The sequence below is a fragment of the Ictalurus furcatus genome, chromosome 1, assembly GCF_023375685.1.
Source record: "Ictalurus furcatus strain D&B chromosome 1, Billie_1.0, whole genome shotgun sequence".
NCBI lineage: Eukaryota > Metazoa > Chordata > Actinopteri > Siluriformes > Ictaluridae > Ictalurus > Ictalurus furcatus.
The window spans coordinates 26,858,340-26,876,963 of NC_071255.1; the positions used below are offsets into that span (position 1 = coordinate 26,858,340).

At 37.6% G+C, this 18,624-nt stretch overlaps 1 protein-coding gene across 6 annotated transcripts in view; it reads right to left on the reverse strand.

Annotated features, from left to right (window-relative positions):
- The window catches only part of epb41l3a (erythrocyte membrane protein band 4.1-like 3a), an 80,918-nt gene that overhangs the window by 32,984 nt on the left and 29,310 nt on the right, over positions 1 to 18,624 (reverse strand). For all 6 annotated transcript variants that reach the window (XM_053634915.1, XM_053634902.1, XM_053634910.1 and 3 more), the window contains 7 exons: positions 9,098 to 9,249; positions 8,333 to 8,524; positions 4,202 to 4,306; positions 4,075 to 4,117; positions 3,310 to 3,385; positions 2,900 to 3,118; positions 2,640 to 2,727 (listed from right to left, as the gene is read on the reverse strand). In XM_053634915.1, the coding sequence (XP_053490890.1) occupies positions 2,640 to 2,727; positions 2,900 to 3,118; positions 3,310 to 3,385; positions 4,075 to 4,117; positions 4,202 to 4,306; positions 8,333 to 8,524; positions 9,098 to 9,238 (864 nt within the window). In that variant the 5' untranslated portion in view covers positions 9,239 to 9,249. The remainder of the gene's footprint in view (positions 1 to 2,639; positions 2,728 to 2,899; positions 3,119 to 3,309; positions 3,386 to 4,074; positions 4,118 to 4,201; positions 4,307 to 8,332; positions 8,525 to 9,097; positions 9,250 to 18,624) is intronic.

An 18,624-nucleotide genomic window follows, 5' to 3' on the forward strand; every position in this document is an offset into this window, starting at 1 on the left:
CTACTGAGATTTTTTCGGGCATTCAGAACATGACATCAGAAAAATAAAAAGCCTTTCAAAGATGGGCACGCATTTCACAGATGACAGATGCTGAACAAAACATTGGTGCTATCTACTCAATGCAACATCTACTGTAAACAATCACAGTTGTTGAGGCTTTGAACCCATTAATTATTAGGAATATTGAAACCACTAGGCAAACACACAAAAAAATAAATATTAGAACAATCTTTCAGGAAGTTTTCAGGGGAAGACAATGGATGTCATAAATACAAGTGGGTGTTTGACACATCTTAATGTGACTAAAGCTATTTGTTAACGTGGTGTTTATTCATAATAATGGAGCCCTTTTAAAATGTTTCCCATCTAATGAATGGTTTAAAGAGCTGATGGAAATGATAGCTTATACATTATTATCCTGGGACTGAACAATGTGTTTCGACAGTAACATGTGAAACATGTGGCACTATGAGGAGATCTTTCTCTGGGGAATGTAACCTCCGCATACAGGCATACTGAGAATAGGCAGTGAGCCACAATAGCGCACGTATTGTGGCCAAATCAGCTGCAGCTCAGACAATGGGAATCTTCACTCCATGGTCATGCACGAAGACTAGGGTCAGACGGAAGAAGCATACACACACATATACATGGACACACAGATGCATGAATGCAGCCTTACCTCTCCTTTAGCTGGAGACAAGCACTCAAAGAAGCTTCCTACCAACTAGGCCATTGAGTAAGAAAAGGAAAAAAGAAGAGGGCTGATCTGACCAAATTTAGGGACATTTTCCATGCTCATCATTGCTTGGTCTCTTGTTATATCAGATGAGACCGCTCCAATGACCGTTTATGAAAATCACTGAGGTTAGCAGTGTTATGAAAGTTGATCAAGATTTTTTTCAACTGTCTGGCCACTTGTTTTGAAATGAGCCTGTAATGAAACAATGATTTAATGCTTCAATTCTCTATAATATGTAAACGAAACAGATGGGTTATTTTTTTTTATAAGCAAATGTGATTAAATATATTGATAAAAGTAATATGCAGTATGAAAGATGACGCAATGTGCTTCAAACTGACAGACTATATTTAAAGCCACTCACTATGAAATTAGTTTGAGAGATTGAGAATGTTTACATCATAATTGCCTACTCAGCCCGAAGGGGAGCGTTATTATAACAAACTGCACACCTAAACTACCTTTTTCTTTCCAATAGGAATTTCATTAGTTTTAATGACTGCTGTCTACTGAAAGTTGTATTGCTTGACCATTCTGAAGTATTAGAAAAGTAGATAAAACGGTAGGTTACTTGATGTTGTCTACAAATCTACTTTGAAAAAGGCTACGGAGGTAAATGTATTACCTTCTGTCTCCATAGTATAACATTGGCTTAAGCCATGGAGCATTTATACATAATTTCACGACTTTCTGTTAACTCTTTGACCCAATCATGTACTAAAAACACCTCAGCTTTGCTCCTTAACCAGCAGCAGAGAGCAAATGAATTTGTTATATACTGTATGTTTGCTTTATTGTGCTTTTATTGTGCTAGAGGTGCTCACTTTTAACACTGTACTACTGCACTTTGGATATAAAATGCATCAAAAACGCACATCAAACAAAAAAGCAACACTTAACATAAGAATTATGGCACTTAAAAGTGGATGTAGTTTAAGAAACATAAATGGTTAACAGTGTGATAGGGAAACATATACATTTTGCAGGCATTAATAAACGATATATAATTTAGGAGACATGAAGTGTTAAGAGAGTTTTTCCTTGCCACTGTCACCTCTGGCTTGCTTATTAGATTTTAAATTTGTAAATTTCAAATCTATATCCTGAATTTAGATACTTATGTAAAGCTGTTTGAGAGAATTGTTAAAAGCGCGACACAAATAAAACTGAATTGAAACTGAGCTAAATGTGTGCAGCCTGGGAAAACTCTTCACATGGTGAAATTTTCTACTGCATATAGTTCAGAAAACTACTACAGGCTGCATGTACTGTATCTTAATTAGAAGTTCTATCATTTTAAAATCTGGGAGGAGAAAAGGAGCAAGCAGAACTCAGAGTACAACCCAAGCGCACCACAGACATTTTCACATTCTTATCCGACTACTGTACACACTGAATTAATTAGGCTTATATCCAGTTCACTATAGCAAGTAGCTATCCGACAAAAAGCCTGACATTCACCGTGTGAGGAAAGCACGGCTTCATTATCTTTAGGCAGACTTACTATTTTTACCACTGTGTTAGTAAAACTGACTCCTTAGCCAAGATAACCTTTGCCAGAAGACCACCTAAAACATTTCCATATCATTCTGGTGAAATATATTTTATACATTCTTAAAGTTGAGAATTCAACATTTTTGCCTATTTGTTGCCACAGTGACATTCAACACGTTTTCCCAAGCCACCACATGTATAAACAGAAATTAGTATGATCTCAAGGTGATCTTTTTCTGTGCCCTGCTATATTCCCAAATGTACTGCTGGAAAAAAAAAAGAAATGCAGAATTTCTTTGAAACAACATGGAAAAAGAGGAGTGAATGCTGCAAGCTACGAAATGACTCCTGCTTTCTTATGGTGGTGTAACAATGCAAAAAGATTACTTTACGAGTACTTTACCTTGGCATGATGGAGGTCCACTCCATACATAGACAGCTTTTTGACATTCTCTAGGAAGTGCATTTCAGCTTCAGCTGGCATCATCCCTCTGATGGAAGATGGACAATGTTACATCATTTCCCAAATGCCATACCGACTGGATTATCGCCATGAAATTTCTTAAAGCTGAAACTAAAATGCTAAACATTTAGTTAAGATAAATCACACACAAAATATTCAATTATATCAATATATCTTTGAAGAGAGTATGTGAAGCGCACTTGTAGGTCTTGTGGAGCTCCATGACCTTCTCTTCGAGTTCCTTGGTTTGGTTTGGAGCAAAGCGGAAATCGCTGACGTACTCGGTGCTGTACTCATCTGGATCGTAATCTCCCAGTTCTGACTGGACTGTATATGAACCGAGCACTGTGTGTGTGGCAAAGGAGCAGGGAAGACGGCCAGACACTACATCATCTCTCAACTGCAGACATAGGTAATACCTGGGATAAACAAACAGACAGCAATAAAGAGGCGTACTTCACTGGGTACAGATGCATTTAACGGAACTGTCCAACGAAATAAACAGTACCACTCAAAATGTTCACGATGGATTACAATAGATAGTTCTCTGAATAATTCTATATGTCAGTTTGAGTGTTTAAGCGATTGCAATGCAATGAATTGCTCTGACCTTGTGATGTCCTCAGAGAGCTGAGCAGGGTCTGGAGGATAAAATTTCACATTGAAGGAAAAATTCCAGGCAACTCCTAAAAGAAAAAGAACAGGAAATAAACAATCCAGAGCGACATGAAGGCTAAGACTGCCTCAATGACACTTTCAAAGCTGAATGATATTATGAATCATTTCATTTGCCTGGCCTTTGTTAAACCAGACAGGGCAATTGAAAGGAAGAGATTAAGATTTAAAAGAATATTTTAATATTAATCTATAATAGTGTATATAATAGTATAATAGTGAATAAATGTAGTCAAGCAGTGCCACAATATTTATGCACAACTAAATAAACTGATATTTAATAACTATGGCGTGTTCTTGTGCCTTGTGTTATTTTCTACTTATTTTCTAAGGTTTCTACATTTTTCCTGTAAATTTGGATTACAAACAACTATTTAAATGAACTGCTCCATTCAGGCTGATCATAAATCTATTAATTATGTAATAAGCTCCCTAATTTGTTTACAACAAGCTGATTGACATGCATGTGTATAATTTCTGATTAGACTGTCAAAAGCATATCAAGACTCAAGATTACATGTGGTCTAGCTTTCGCCTGATGCTTACTAAAGATGTGCAGTCCCTCAAAATCACTTGTAAATACTCAATAGTCATTAGGTATTAATTTATAAATCTCAGCTATAGGTGACAAAAATATTTTCGATGAGAAACCCAACTGAATATAATGTATGCTGTTTATCTAAACATTATAAGCACTCACCCCTGATTTGCTTCTTCATGTCTTTGGCTGGGTCCAACCAGTTCTGTGAACATAACAACTCTCAGAACATTCTGTTTGTTTAAGGGAGTTATTCGTTTTCCAATCTTAAAATAAAGCGAACGCCTACCTTTTGATTTTCTACATCACGGAATGTGATACCAAAGTAGTCCTTCTCCAAAAGGTTAAGATGCTCACAGACTTTGTCAAAAAGCACTTGGCCTTTGTCTCTTTTCTGTGGACAGAGGAATCCTGTGTCAGCTCCATCCTCATACGATCCCATTACATTATGCACAAGTCACAATACATGCATGAACTGGTTTTGACTAGGGAAATGCTGACACAATACAGATAACAACACAGTAACTTCGCCATCAACAAATGTTGAATCACCAATTGTTTTAGGCCACACTAAAGCACACAGACTTCAGTTAAACACATCATCATCAAGCTCTTTGAGTTGGATGGCTTCATCTGTCAGCCAGCAGTCGGCTGGAAGCATATGATAGCCTTCACTACATTGTTGCTAGCTGTCGTATCATAGGGAAGACCTAACTGGTAGGTGGGACTTGACCAAGACTAAAATTAGAGAGAAAACTGGGGAAAGTCCAAAAAAATTAAAAATAAACAAACAAACAACTAAACAAATCAAAACAATACAAAACCAATCCCCCGGCCCCCCCATCATCGTCGTCCATACCATGTCCATTGTGTATATAACATATAGTGTCCAACTCTGAAAGATTAATACATTTTGCATGTTCACAGAATTCAAAATCAAGCTGTGCCAATACCAAATTCCCACATTATAAGATAAGATAATACTATATTAATCCCCAGATAGAGAAATTTACTGTATAATTTACAGAAATTATACTGTTTTCTGCAGATACCACAATTATTAAGGTGCGCTGGTAGAATAAATGAATGTAATCCAACAACCTTCATGTAAAAACACCGACCCTGAGAAACTCTACAGTTACTGAGCCCAAAAAGTCTAAAAATAAGATCTCGAGCACTATGGAGTATGTTATTTGGTGTAAACATGACGCAAGGGCTAAATACACTGCTCAAAGAAACAGAGAAATGTAATTATCAATCGAGATTTATCACAAAAGTCCTTGTGTGGAAAGTATCTGCAGACGTATATAAAGATTACATATTTGCAGAATAATACATATTTGTTTTTATGAAGCAATACCTTAAACTGGATTGAATACATCGTCACAATACAATTTCATTACAGTACAATGATAAAGTCTTCTTTTCGTCATATTTCACTTAATTGCATGTGACACTGCCTTGGCTTATTTAGGCATTACATTCCAGTTTCACACTGACCACTCTCTGAAAAGCTGTAGTTAGTGGGAGAGCCAGTTTCCAGCCTTTTTGTGTCATGTGAGGCCCAATGCGTTACTATCTGGCACAGGGGAAAGCATTTCAGTGAAAGTACTCCTCACCCCCAGAGACAGTCTGATGCACATAAAGGGCAGTAAATGGGGGACAGGCTGCTACTCTTCTCCCTTATGCTGCTCCTTTTATCCTCGCTTTCCAGCCAACATAATAATGGCATCAGTTGCTCAGTGTGTGCTAAAAGGCCAGCAGCCACAAATAAGCCCTAGTATAAACTGTTATTGCTCACAGCCATTAGCACCTAGTAAAAATGGCACATATTAAGCAGTGGGATTCCAAACCCCAGAATTATTAAAGTGTTGTGTTGTTCATATTTTTTTATTTCACACATGCTAAAGGTTTCTACATGTCTCTACAAGCTATGTTATGACAAGGTCTTGAACCCAAGTCAAATAAACTCTGATCAAATTTACCATCAAAAGCTCTTGGGCAGGGTTGAAAAAGGTCAATTTTTCCATCAATATTGATATCAGAGCTCTGAATATAACCCGATACTGAAATACAGAAAGTAAGAAACGCAAGCTTCTGCTGTCAGGTTAAGTTAAACACCAGATTTGTGTCAAGTATCCATGTGCATGATCTCTGCACCATGTCTGTCAATGTCTGGGGCATTCGTGGTATAAACCAAGTAAGTGGACTGAATTGAAAAATACGTCAAATCTAAACTGATACCAAAGTAGTTATATAGACAGATATCAGCCACACTACTGATAGACAGTAGCGGACTTATGCATCTCCACTCTTTCGTATGATAATACATTGGTAAGCAAGTACTCAGCAAGTACATAAAACCCACTGATTCATCCTGATTCCCTGAGTCAAGGGATCAAAGTGGATTTGTGAGACTAATCCACATTTTTGTGAGATTTGTGAGAAATCTAATCTTTTACATTGTGTTTACAACTTATTTTCACTTCTATATATATACACATGTAGAATATATATTGATATGAGTAGAGCTACCATCATTTTAGCTTCATAATTCTGTCGTTACAATGAACTAACACCACATGTAGCTTTTTTCTGCTGTAACAATCCTCATTTCTTTAAGTGTTTTGATGTTCATCACGAGAGCTGTAGAGCACTTCCTGTGCTGCGTACTGCAGGCACTTGGAACAAACACCTCATTAAGATACAAGCTAATGGGTTCATGACTGTGTGTAATGGCAGATGAGTCTAGAAAAAAATAGAACAGGGGCAGAGAAAGAGAGGGAGGCTAATACAGAGAGGAGAGGGATGAGAAAGACAAGAGTCGTATGAAAAATTCATGATTCCATGGAAAGGACAGGCTCTCTTGTGCATCCGCAATGCTTCTGTTTCTAAATCACCAGACCCTTTCGAATAATGTTTTACAAAATGTAAATACATACACAAGCGCTGACTTAAAAATCTTGAAATGGGTGCTATTTCTTAAAGCTTGATCTGTCACACCCAGTGTCCATGAGTCAGGAGATTTGTAGCCTTCTGATATTTTAGATAAATTGTAAAGAACCACTGAGGCAAAGCAGCAAATTTTTTATTTCTTATTTTGTAACTTGACTAATCATTAATGTTGCTAGAGTAGGTTATATAATCACCAAACACAGACACAGACAGACACACGCAGTTCATTAATTCAGATTCAGAGCAAGATTTATTTTTGCACTGACCAGAATATAAGGCAAATTTATTTGCGCATGCACCAGGAGGTTGCTGCAGGTACATTTTGTAAAAAAAATGGAATACTATCAGGATTACAATTTTTTTTCATTAAAAACCAAAGAAATGAATCTTTTGATATTGATTAACACAATATAGACAGCTGCTTGATTATAGTTCATTTCTCTCTTGCCAATCGTGGCTCACATGAGCAAACTCCTGGTGTATGCGCAAATAAATTTTGCACAGAAGTTAATTTGGTAGAAATTAACACAAATTGTTCTCTGAAATGCTTTTGTAATGTAATGTTACCTGCATCAGGGAGTGTGATCTTTTGTTTAGTTATTTAATTAAAACAAATGCAAACACTGAAGATGTTTTTAACCTCTAAAATAAGCTCTAAATGAAAGTATTTTAGATCGTATTGCTTTTCTCTTGACTTTATTTACATATGTGATCCAAAACTAATCAGATTACATTACTTTCATATTGCGATACTTGGATTACATTTTTTATGAAGTCATTTGTAACTGTAATGGAATAAATTTTTACAGTAACCCTCCCTGATTATAGTTATATTTTATGAAAGTGATGCTTTATTGTATGTCTGGGTTTTTAAAAATGTTTTTTTTGCTTGGTAGGTTTCGGCATAATTTGTTATCCGAACACTTGTTTATATGGATTCAATGACTGCACACACCAGCACTTTCTGGTTCATACAGGATCTCACTTAAGATTTCAGCTGTCTAAGAGTGACACCGGCATAAAAATGCTTTGCAGCAGATGGCAGGCCATAAAAGCTATGAATGCCTTGTTTCCTTGTGCAAGTAAATTGTAGATTGAACTCAAAAACCCTACTACAAAAGTGATGCCTTAGGTCAGGGGTGTCCAATCGTATCTGGAAAGGGCCGGGGTGAGTGCAGGTTTTCATTCCAACCAAGCTGAAGCCACAACTGATTCTACTGAAAGCCAAGATCAACTGATTTAAACAGGTGGAATGGGGTGTATCTCCTGCTTGGTTGGAATGAAAATCTGCACCCACAACCGGCCCTTTGCGGATAAGATTGGACATCCCTGCCTTAGTTCAACGGGACAAATAGTGAATGTAACAACAGGATTAAACATAAGGTTAGCTTACTTTGAATCATAAAATCATAATGACTAGTTCTTATGAAAGGAAAAAGGCTTATAATTGGGAAACTTCACTCACTTCCACCACACAGGTGTAGTCCGAGCCATCCAGAAGTGTGACTTTGCACTGCATGTTTTTGGGCTTCTTTGTCACCTTGATGGGAGACCTGGAGAGCTTGCTGGAAGTGGACTTGTAGGGGGTGGACTCGTCTTCAGTCGATTGCTGATCGGTTTTCCCCTGTGCAACACCCCCTGCCTCTCTCGCGCCGTTCTGCTCAGCAGGGAACAGATAAAGAAAATGATTCAGTCTCCTAAACCTCATGAACACATATAGACTAAATAGACTTTAGACTGGTGCTGGTAAGGGGTCACAGGCATTTCTCTACTTCAATAACAGTATTTGTACGTGTGTGTCTGGAGATGTTGAAGTTCTCAACCAAGGGCTGACATTAAATAAGCTAATTTCATATTGCTTCTTATTTTATCAACCTAACTGTTTAATGAAATTGGCAGTAATTAGGTTTGGGTGTGCACGAGTTAATAGAAGAGCTAAATAAAAAAATGTATGAAATACGTATGCTTGTTAGATTCCAAGCATTAAAATTTAGGTTTGTAATAGTGAACATGGGCTTTCCTAAGGTTCTTATTTCCCTCCCTCAAATCTAATTCCAAACTGATGCACATGTGAAATAGTCCAGAACATTTTAGAACATGTACATTACTAACATACCTGAGTTTCCCAATTTACCCCTCAGTCTCCAAAGGATTAAAGTTGTCAATTAAGAACTACGCTGAAAACAATACAAAATACCCTTATGCCTTGGATTTAGAAACCAGATGCTACCTGCTCTTTTTTAACTGGTGTGCTATGGGCAGCTGCAGGTGGAAGCTGGTCGTCGAAGGGTGGGGCTGTGTGGGGCGGAGCCGCACCTGCCCCCTGCTGCTCCGGCTTGCCTTCTAACTCTGAATTTGGCTCTGTCGTCATGGTAATTCACACTGTACCAAGAAAAAAATAACAATATGATTAACAGACTTATTGTAAATGCAAGTACATTGTTTGTAGAACATGCTGTACAAGAATGCATAAAAATGAGAACACTAAATGCCAACAGTGCTGCTAAGGCGGTGCAGATCCAGATACTACAACACTCAACATTCAGGATATGTATGATTAGAGTATGTAAGGCCTCTGGAACGGCTTTGAAATTGCAACTGCTTCATGTTCTAAATTTATGGCTGTTACAAACAGCTGCAAATCCACACAGAACTGACAGACAGTACTAGGGACGTTGACACTCTACGTACACAGACTGGCAATACTGACGCTATCAGAGTTACGGCTGGAGACGGGAGCTTTTATAACTAAAATGCCCAAAGCTGATAAACAGCTACTATATTAAATACTGAATACATTAAATACTGAATGTTGAATGATTGACAGCACATTTTGTAACCATAAATAATATGCTTCGGGATGGTTTTCGCAACATACCTAACTGCTGAGTGACAAAAGGTAGTATTTATTGAAAATGATCATAGAGGATAAAGCTGACATATTTCCACAAATATTAGAGCGTTCTCACATCTTGTGATTGTGTATGAAAATGCTGGCAATAAAATGAAAAACAACTCATGTATAGGTACTAAAAGTTTCAATTAATTATATTTTCAGTTGGATAGATTTACTTTGCAAGCACAACTATTATTTCCCAGTGGAGTCCCAGCCAGCACACACAGAATCTAAAATCCCTTCCTACAATGTTATTAGGTAAAGACATGGATTTGAGATATAAGACAACTCCTTCCAAAACATACTTTGCTTTTTGAAAGGTTAGGCAATGGCAGAAGATGCTCGGCAACCTTTTTCAATTTTTAACCACAGATGAATACCAAATACCAAATAATAAATCATGAATGCCAAAAAGAGACAAAGAGAAATCCTGAAATTTACAAAACAATACCATCAATCAATTAATCTGGATTAATTCTAATTACAGGTCATATAGGACTTATTATACAGAAGTTATTTGGAAAATTATTCCAAAATTACTTGAGAACAAGGTCTATAATTCATTTGGTAATGTCATGCTTTGATTTATGCGTTACACACGTTGTCCACTAACTACCAATTACCTTCAGAATCATCACAACAACTTGCTAATCCTTTCAAGGAATTTTAGACAATTATACACACACTTTGTATTTCCTTTTCAATGCATCTCAATGTGGCGCAGTTTTGTGGACAGTGTAGTGTAGCATGAGAGGAAGGATCACTCTGCAAAATGATAGGTGGGTATGTTCCAGCCCTCCTGAAATATGCACAAAGCTGAAAAAAACAAGAGCGAGCTAAAAATAGTACTCAAGCAGTGAGTAGTATCAAAGGCAGTAGAGAGAGATATTCATGGCATGTGCAAAATCATTTCATAATTTACCGTTACTGTGTGTTGGGTGTTTAACACCTATTACAATTATTTTGCATTGCTAATTGCAAAGCAGTGAATACGGTGTCAAAAGATTCATGAGTAAAATGGTTTAAAATTGTTTCTTTTTTTGTAAGAAAGCTCCCCTGCCTAATTTTAAGAACAAAAATTAAACATCACATTTATATTGTCCTTAACATGTAACTTCATGTTGAATATGCAGAAAAAGTGCAAAAACAAAAACAAACAAAAAATGCAAGCAATTTTCTTTTTAGCAAATCACTCCTACAGGGACTGAACATTACTTCATTATTATAGATTATAAAATAAAGAGCACATTTTAATTTAAAAATAATAATATTAACTGGCACAGACTGTTATTATAAAGGTTATGATATACACTCACCATCCACTTTAATACACTGTATTGCTGCAGGTTGCCTTTGTTTTATCTTAGATTTTGTTTTAATTTCTGAAACAATTTAGTATGAGATTATACACAAAAACAGAAGCAATCGTGTTTGTACAGTGCTGTGAAAATACTTTTTCACAGAACTGTACATATTTGCTTAAGTGGAAATTCTGCCCTTAATTTAAATACACCAGTACTACTGTCATGTTCCATTAAAATGACACAAAGTATTCTCTTCGGCCATTATACCTAACCCGTCTTGAGTCTTGGAACTCACGGCTATGTTAAATTTCGTTTGGTTAAACTGTCAGAACTGATCACTGTAACACAATATGTGAAGCTCAAATCACGAAGCCATCAGGGTTGCCATCTTTCACATTTTCATCTTCCATTTCTCTGATGACAGATTTACTGAACCACTGAGGGAAGGTCGATAGAAGTGACAGTACTGAGTGAGCACAAACAATGCTGCTATATTTTTTTCTCATATTTTATATTTTGTGTACCGTTATCTATCATTGTACAAATGGGCCTAACTGTATGCATAAAAATAAATCTCAGCTGAATTCTGGGTTTAGCCATATTCATCAAAAACTATGCACACTATAACGTGTGAAGAACTTTTCTTTTTAAGCAAATATTTAACATACCAAATGAGTGACATTTCATTGCAAATGAATGTTATTTTGTAGTCTTTTTCTCTCACATGCTGAGCTCAACTATGTTTTATGTGCACCATCCATTTTCTATACCGCTTATCCTTCAGGGTCAAGGGGAAGCTAGAGCGGGGTACAAGGCGGGGTACACCCTGGACAGGGTGCCAATCCATCACAGGGCACAATCACATACACATTCACAGACCCATTCATACACTATGGACACTTTGGACATGCAGCCTACCATGCATGTCTTTGTACTGGGGGAGGAAACCGGAGTACCCATAGGAAACCCCCACAGCGAACATGCAGGGGAGAACATGCAAACTCCACACACACGGCAGCCATGAGAATCGAACCCCCAACCCTGGAGGCGTGAGGCAAACGTGCTAACCACTAAGCCACCGTGCACCCTGCTCCATTCATGTCATGTTCATATTGTAAATTATCCTCATTCTATTATACATTAATTCAGAGTGTTTGAATTTATATATTATATATAAATAATATATTAGTATATTGTCTGTAGTGTGTGAGTGTGATTGCACCCTGTCCAGGGTGTCCCCCACGTTGTGCTCTGCGCTCCCTTTGATATGCTCCAGGTTTCCCTGTACACTAAGTGGTACAGAAAATGGATGGATGAATGGATGTCTGGTTTAAGTACTATAGTTTTTAGACTACAGACTGATTAAAAACTGTTGGCTGCTGTTCACATGCCCTCTCACCCCTTTTTTCTCACAGGTGCTAATGAGTGAGATACTGTAGATCTGCTGGGCGATTGCCATTAATCTAATTCTATCTTTCCAAGTTTGTGAAAACACAATAAACGGATGCTGATTCTGTTCTGGTCTCATCTGATTTATCAAAAAAAATGCAACATGTCGAGCTGCAACAGAGCTCTGGTAACACTTATGTCACGTAATGGGGGCTGAGACGGAAGCAAGTGCAGATTAGGGAGTTTAATACAATAGTCTAGTGGAACAGGCAGAAATCAATAAACAAAGTCAGGCAGAGGTCAGGCGATCAGTGCAAACAGTCCAAACAAGGCAAGGCAAGGCAAAGAGATAAGGTTGTAAATGTGAACAAGGTCAAAACCAGACAAAAACAAACACGGTATCAAGGCTTGGAAACCACAGAGACAACGCAACTGCACGTATACTTCACAATTAGTGAATGCATAGAAAGTCCTTTTAACCTGTTGTTGTGATTGTGTTGTGAATTGGATGCAGGTGGGCGTGATTACAATGAAGGCGAATGTTCTGGGAATTGCGGTCCATGACGGCCATGTTTGTAAGCCGCAGTGCAGGATGGGAAATGTAATCATTGGTTTGCTGTGATATGACAACTTATAGCAAAACCCTATATACTTAAATAATACGTACAGTATTTCAGAATTAATTCTCCGAAGCACTCAAGCAATAATATTTACACATATTTAATACAATATTTCAACAACAAAACTATTAAATATCAATCTATAAGACTGTAAGTTTATAGGGGAAAAAAACCCATACTAATTGTAGATATGGTGCATTCCACATTGTTCTGAAAGAAATCTTGTGATTGGTCTATATATATAGGCATACAAAATAACTACATATAGTAACTAAATATGCTTGAAGACCCTTCAGCAGATACACTAGTGCATATCTAAATGGAATATTTTTGCACTTTCTGAGTTCGGCTTTTATTGTTGCATTGCGCAATTAATTCATTGCACCTCCGTGGAGTTATTTTTGATTGATGGGTGATTAACTATGCAGCCTGGTGGTAAAGCTCTCCGGCAATCCTCATCTAAATTCAGTCTGCTGTCAATAAGCATCTTGTTCTGCTTCAATAATGGCATACTTTTCTTACTTGAATAATAAAAAAAAAACCTGGATAAGTCAGCCCCAGACAATGCACATTCTCACACTTTAGTAACTCTCACTTCACTTCTGTGCCTGTGTGTGCATGTATATACAGTATCTCACAAAAGTGAGTACACCCCTCACATTTTTGTAAATATTTGATTATATCTTTTCATGTGACAACACTGAAGAAATGACACTTTGCTACAATGTAAAGTAGTGAGTGTACAGCTTGTGTAACAGTGTAATTTTCTGTCCCCTCAAAATAACTCAACACACAGCCATTAATGTCTAAACCACTGGCAACAAAAGTGAGTACACCCCTAAGTGAAAATGTCCAAATTGGCCCCAAACTGTCAATATTTTGTGTGGCCACCATTATTTTCCAGCACTGCCTTTATCCTATTGGGCATGGAGTTCACCAGAGCTTCACAGGTTGCAACTGGAGTCCTCATCACGGAGCTAGTGGATGTTAGAGACCTTGTGCTCCTCCACCTTCTGTTTGAGGATGCCCCACAGATGCTCAATAGGGTTTAGGTCTGGAGACATGCTTGGCCATTCCATCACCTTCACCCTCAGCTTCTTTAGCAAGGCAGTGGTCGTCTTGTAGGTGTGTTTGGGGTCGTTATCATGCTGGAATACTGCCCTGCAGCCCAGTCTCCGAAGGGAGGGGATCATGCTCTGCTTCAGTAACTCACAGTACATGTTGGCATTTATGGTTCCCTTAATGAACTGTAGCTCCCCAGTGCCGGCAGCACTCATGCAGCCCCAGACCATGACACTTCCACCACCATGCTTGACTGTAGGCAAGACACACTTGTCTTTGTACTCCTCACCTGGTTGCCACCACACACACTTGACACCATCTGAACCATATAAGTTTATGTTGGTCTCATCAGACCACAGGGCATGGTTCCAGTAATCCATGTCTTTAGTCTGCTTGTCTTCAGCAAACTGTTTGCGGGCTTTCTTGTGCTTCATTTTTAGAAGAGGCTTCCTTCTGGGAAGACAGCCATGAAGACCAATTTGATGCAGTGTGCGGCGTATGGTCTGAGCACTGACAGGCTGACCCCCCACCCCTTCAACCTCTGCAGCAATGCTGGCAGCACTCATATGTCTATTTCCCAAAGACAACCTCTGGATATGACGCTGAGCACGTGCACTCAACTTCTTTGGTCGACCATGGTGAGGCCTGTTCTGAGTGGAACTTTTTCTATTAAACCGCTGTATGGTCTTGGCCACCGTGCTGCAGCTCAGTGTCAGGGTCTTGGCAATCTTCTTATAGCCTAGGGCATCTTTATGTAGAGCAACAATTATTTTTTTTCAGATCCTCAGAGAGTTCTTTGCTATGAGGTGCCATACTGAACTTCCAGTGACCAGTATGAGGGAGTGTGAGAGTGATGACACCAAATTTAACACACCTGCTCCCCATTCACACCTGAGACCTTGTAACACTAACAAGTCACATGACACCGGGGAGGGGAAATGGCTAATTGGGCCCAATTTGGACATTTTCACTTAGGGGTATACTCACTTTTGTTGCCAGCGGTTAAGACATTAATGGCTGTGTGTTGAGTTATTTTGAGGGGACAGAAAATTTACACTGTTACACAAGCTGTACACTCACTACTTTACATTGTAGCAAAGTGTCATTTCTTCAGTGTTGTCACATGAAAAGATATAATCAAATATTTACAAAAATGTGAGGGGTGTACTCACTTTTGTGAGATACTATATATATATATATATATATATATATATATATATATATATATATATATATATATATATATATATGTGTGTGTGTGTGTGTGTGTGTGTTTGTGTGTGTGTGTGTGTGTGTGTGTGTGTCCTTTCTAAAGTAGGTCTTACACTGTGGCATAGCCAGCAGCAGTGCCATGATAAGCTCCCCAAGTCATCACTACTGCAGATGTGAATGGGAACAGCTTAATAGACTTGATTTCCATAGTAACCACACATGGACAGACGTCAGTACGCATCAACAAAATTGCTTTCATCCACTCCAGAGGTTTCAGTCCAGAGCACAGCAGTAAAAGTATTGAGGTTCAAAAGGAGAAGTCTAATAGCACAACAGATTTTGGACAATCATAATAGGCTAAGCACTTTTCAAAATGCACATAAATTAGGAAGTGCATGTTCTAGTTAGAAGAAATATTGCATTTAGTGCCTAAACAAACATGACTCTCTCAAGACCTCTAACTCATCCAGTTCCTGTAATGGAAAACTCTGGAAACATCTCAACAGTTTACAACTTCAAGATAACACTGCCAATGGATAAAACAGAAAATTGGGAGAAAACAAAAATCAATAATATAGTAAATAGAATCTTTTTGAGCCAACATTTAAAGGTTATAGAATATTCATTAGCATATAGCTGTGTTCATATAAAACATTAAGACATCTTTTCCTAATCTTTATAAAACTCAAGCAGACAGTGTAATCGATCATTTTTAATTCCATCCATCTATCTATCCTCTGTACCTACACAGGGTCACAGGCAGCCTATCTCAGGGGACAAGACAGGGGACATTTTGGACAGGATGCAAACCCATCGCAGGGCACAATCTCACACACATTTACACACCTATTCACACACTATGGACATTTTAGAGATGCCAATCAGCCTACAATGCATGTCTTTGGACTGACAGAGGAAACCCCTGAAGGACGGTGAGAACATACAAACTCTGATCATGCAGGGGAGAAGCAGGAATCGAACCCACAACCCCAGAGGTGAGAGGTAAATGTGCTAACCACTAAGCCACCATTATTTTCTAATAATTCAATGGCCCGTCATAAATTATTCCTTACTTATTTCTGGAAAATCAAAATTTTCTGTAATTTTGTTTCTTGTTAAATGTGTGTGCTGTGGTGGACAGTAGGTTCCATTATTTCAGTTAACTTGGCAAAGTGATATGGAACTGTAACGTGGTGAAGACCTGACTGGAACTGCTTTAGCTGTGTATTTACTGAAATATAACTGCACACCTCAGAACGTCTGTCAGCCAATCAGAATCGAGAATTCAACAGTGCTGTGGTGTAATATATTGTAATGTACTGTAGGTGGACAAAAACAAATTAACTGTTAATCACCAACATTATGCATTGTTAGCTAACTAGCATTAATAGCTTAAAGATTCCTGTCATCACGTCATTATTCATTTGAATAATTACTTAATAATTACTGTCAGCTGACAATAGGTCTAAAGCCCCAGGGCTTATTTTGTGATACATCATCAATTTAAGCTCATAGTTATCACTCTGAAATTAGTTATATAAGGAAGTAGTGACAGAACGTTTGTTTTCAATGGAAAAATGTTGTGCTGGTGCTGTGGTAAAAAAAGATGACCCAAACAGCAATCCCTATCAGATAAATAAATAAATAAATAAATAAATAAATAAATAAATAAAACCCAAGGTGTGTTATCCATTAAAAAAAAACATTTTTTGTGCATGAGTCTTTAAAAGCCTACCAATGTAGATGTTAAAATCAGAGAGCATCATAGATATACAATTACAATCAAAATTATTCAACCTCCACTGGAAATCAGGTTTATGGTCAAAATGGACAAGACTTTCAGCTGTTGGTAAATGCAAAATTAGAACTAGAGCAATAGCCTGTTGCATGTAATACAGGTTATCACACATAGTTGAACTTTATGTAATATGCATGAAAGAGATAAACCCAGGAACAGAGAGAAAGCAAAGATCAAATAGAGTGTGTGTGATAGTGAAAGAGAGGTAAAGAAAGAAAGAAGTTGGATCCCAGGAGACTGATGGAGGAAGATTAAAGAACTAGCCTGCTGAAGACAGTCTCTTCATTACATTTTGACACAGCATCAAAGAAAGCAAACAGGAAGCCAACAGCTGTGTTTCCTCTTCCTCGACCAGAATTACTATTTTAATTCCTTGGAGAAGGATAAATATAACCCTGGGTGCCTCCCTGAGTACACAGAGGAGGCACTGGATCCAGAATCAGTAAGAGAATCTTAACGAGAATATTCAGGTACAAATCCTTATTAAGAGCAGGCTATTTTATTTCATATGACATGACAGGTCGTGTTGTTTTTATGTTGATTAAGATGTCATAGTATTACATCAACACATTATGTATGCTTTCATCACCTAGAATGTTATTTATTCTTCTTCTTTCTGAGGATTCTATCACCTGTCTAGAAATAATAATAGAAATGTCACACAGCACAACACACTTCCCTGATACACACCTTGCAATCTAACTGTCATGCTAGAAAACATATTTACTGCAGACATGTGACAGATGTTATCTTCAGTGCTTGAATTTAAATCTCATAGGTTGAATTTTAAAGCTTGAGAGAACACAAATGATCCACACCTTATAAGTAGGGCCTCGCTTATCAAGTTGATCAAATACAACATGTATGAGATACAAAATACAGATCAGGTTGCCTACAAATTCATTTCCAATGTCTAAACCAACCTCCTAAGTAAAATCAAGGAGGAGCTGGGTTGAACATTTTACCATTTTCTGCATACACATTTTATAATGGCGATGGGGGTGTGGGGAGGGTGTATATCAGGAAAAAGGACCAAATTTAAACGGAGCATAATATGACTGCAGGAAGAACCTATAAATATTGCAACAGGCCAGATACAGACTAAATTTCAATATCTATTTGATCCGTAAAAGCAAAATAAAATGCCCGAACCTGTATGGGATGGAGTCATCATTAGCAAACCTTTCCACAGTGCAATTTTGCACCGTGTATGATCATATTTAAAGTTTTATTAAACCAGACTTATTTGATAAGTTGGAATTGAACAATTAATATGTATTATGGCGATTAATAAAGGAATAAGCCTGTTAAATGAAAATCACAGTAAAATTATGCATTCAAATGTGCACACTTGGATGAAACCGAATATGAATTTATGAATGAACAGATAATGTGTTCTAAACCTACACAAATACAAATACAAATAGGAGGTACATTATTTTATTTATTTGTTTATTTTTTTTTTCTTTTTTAGAA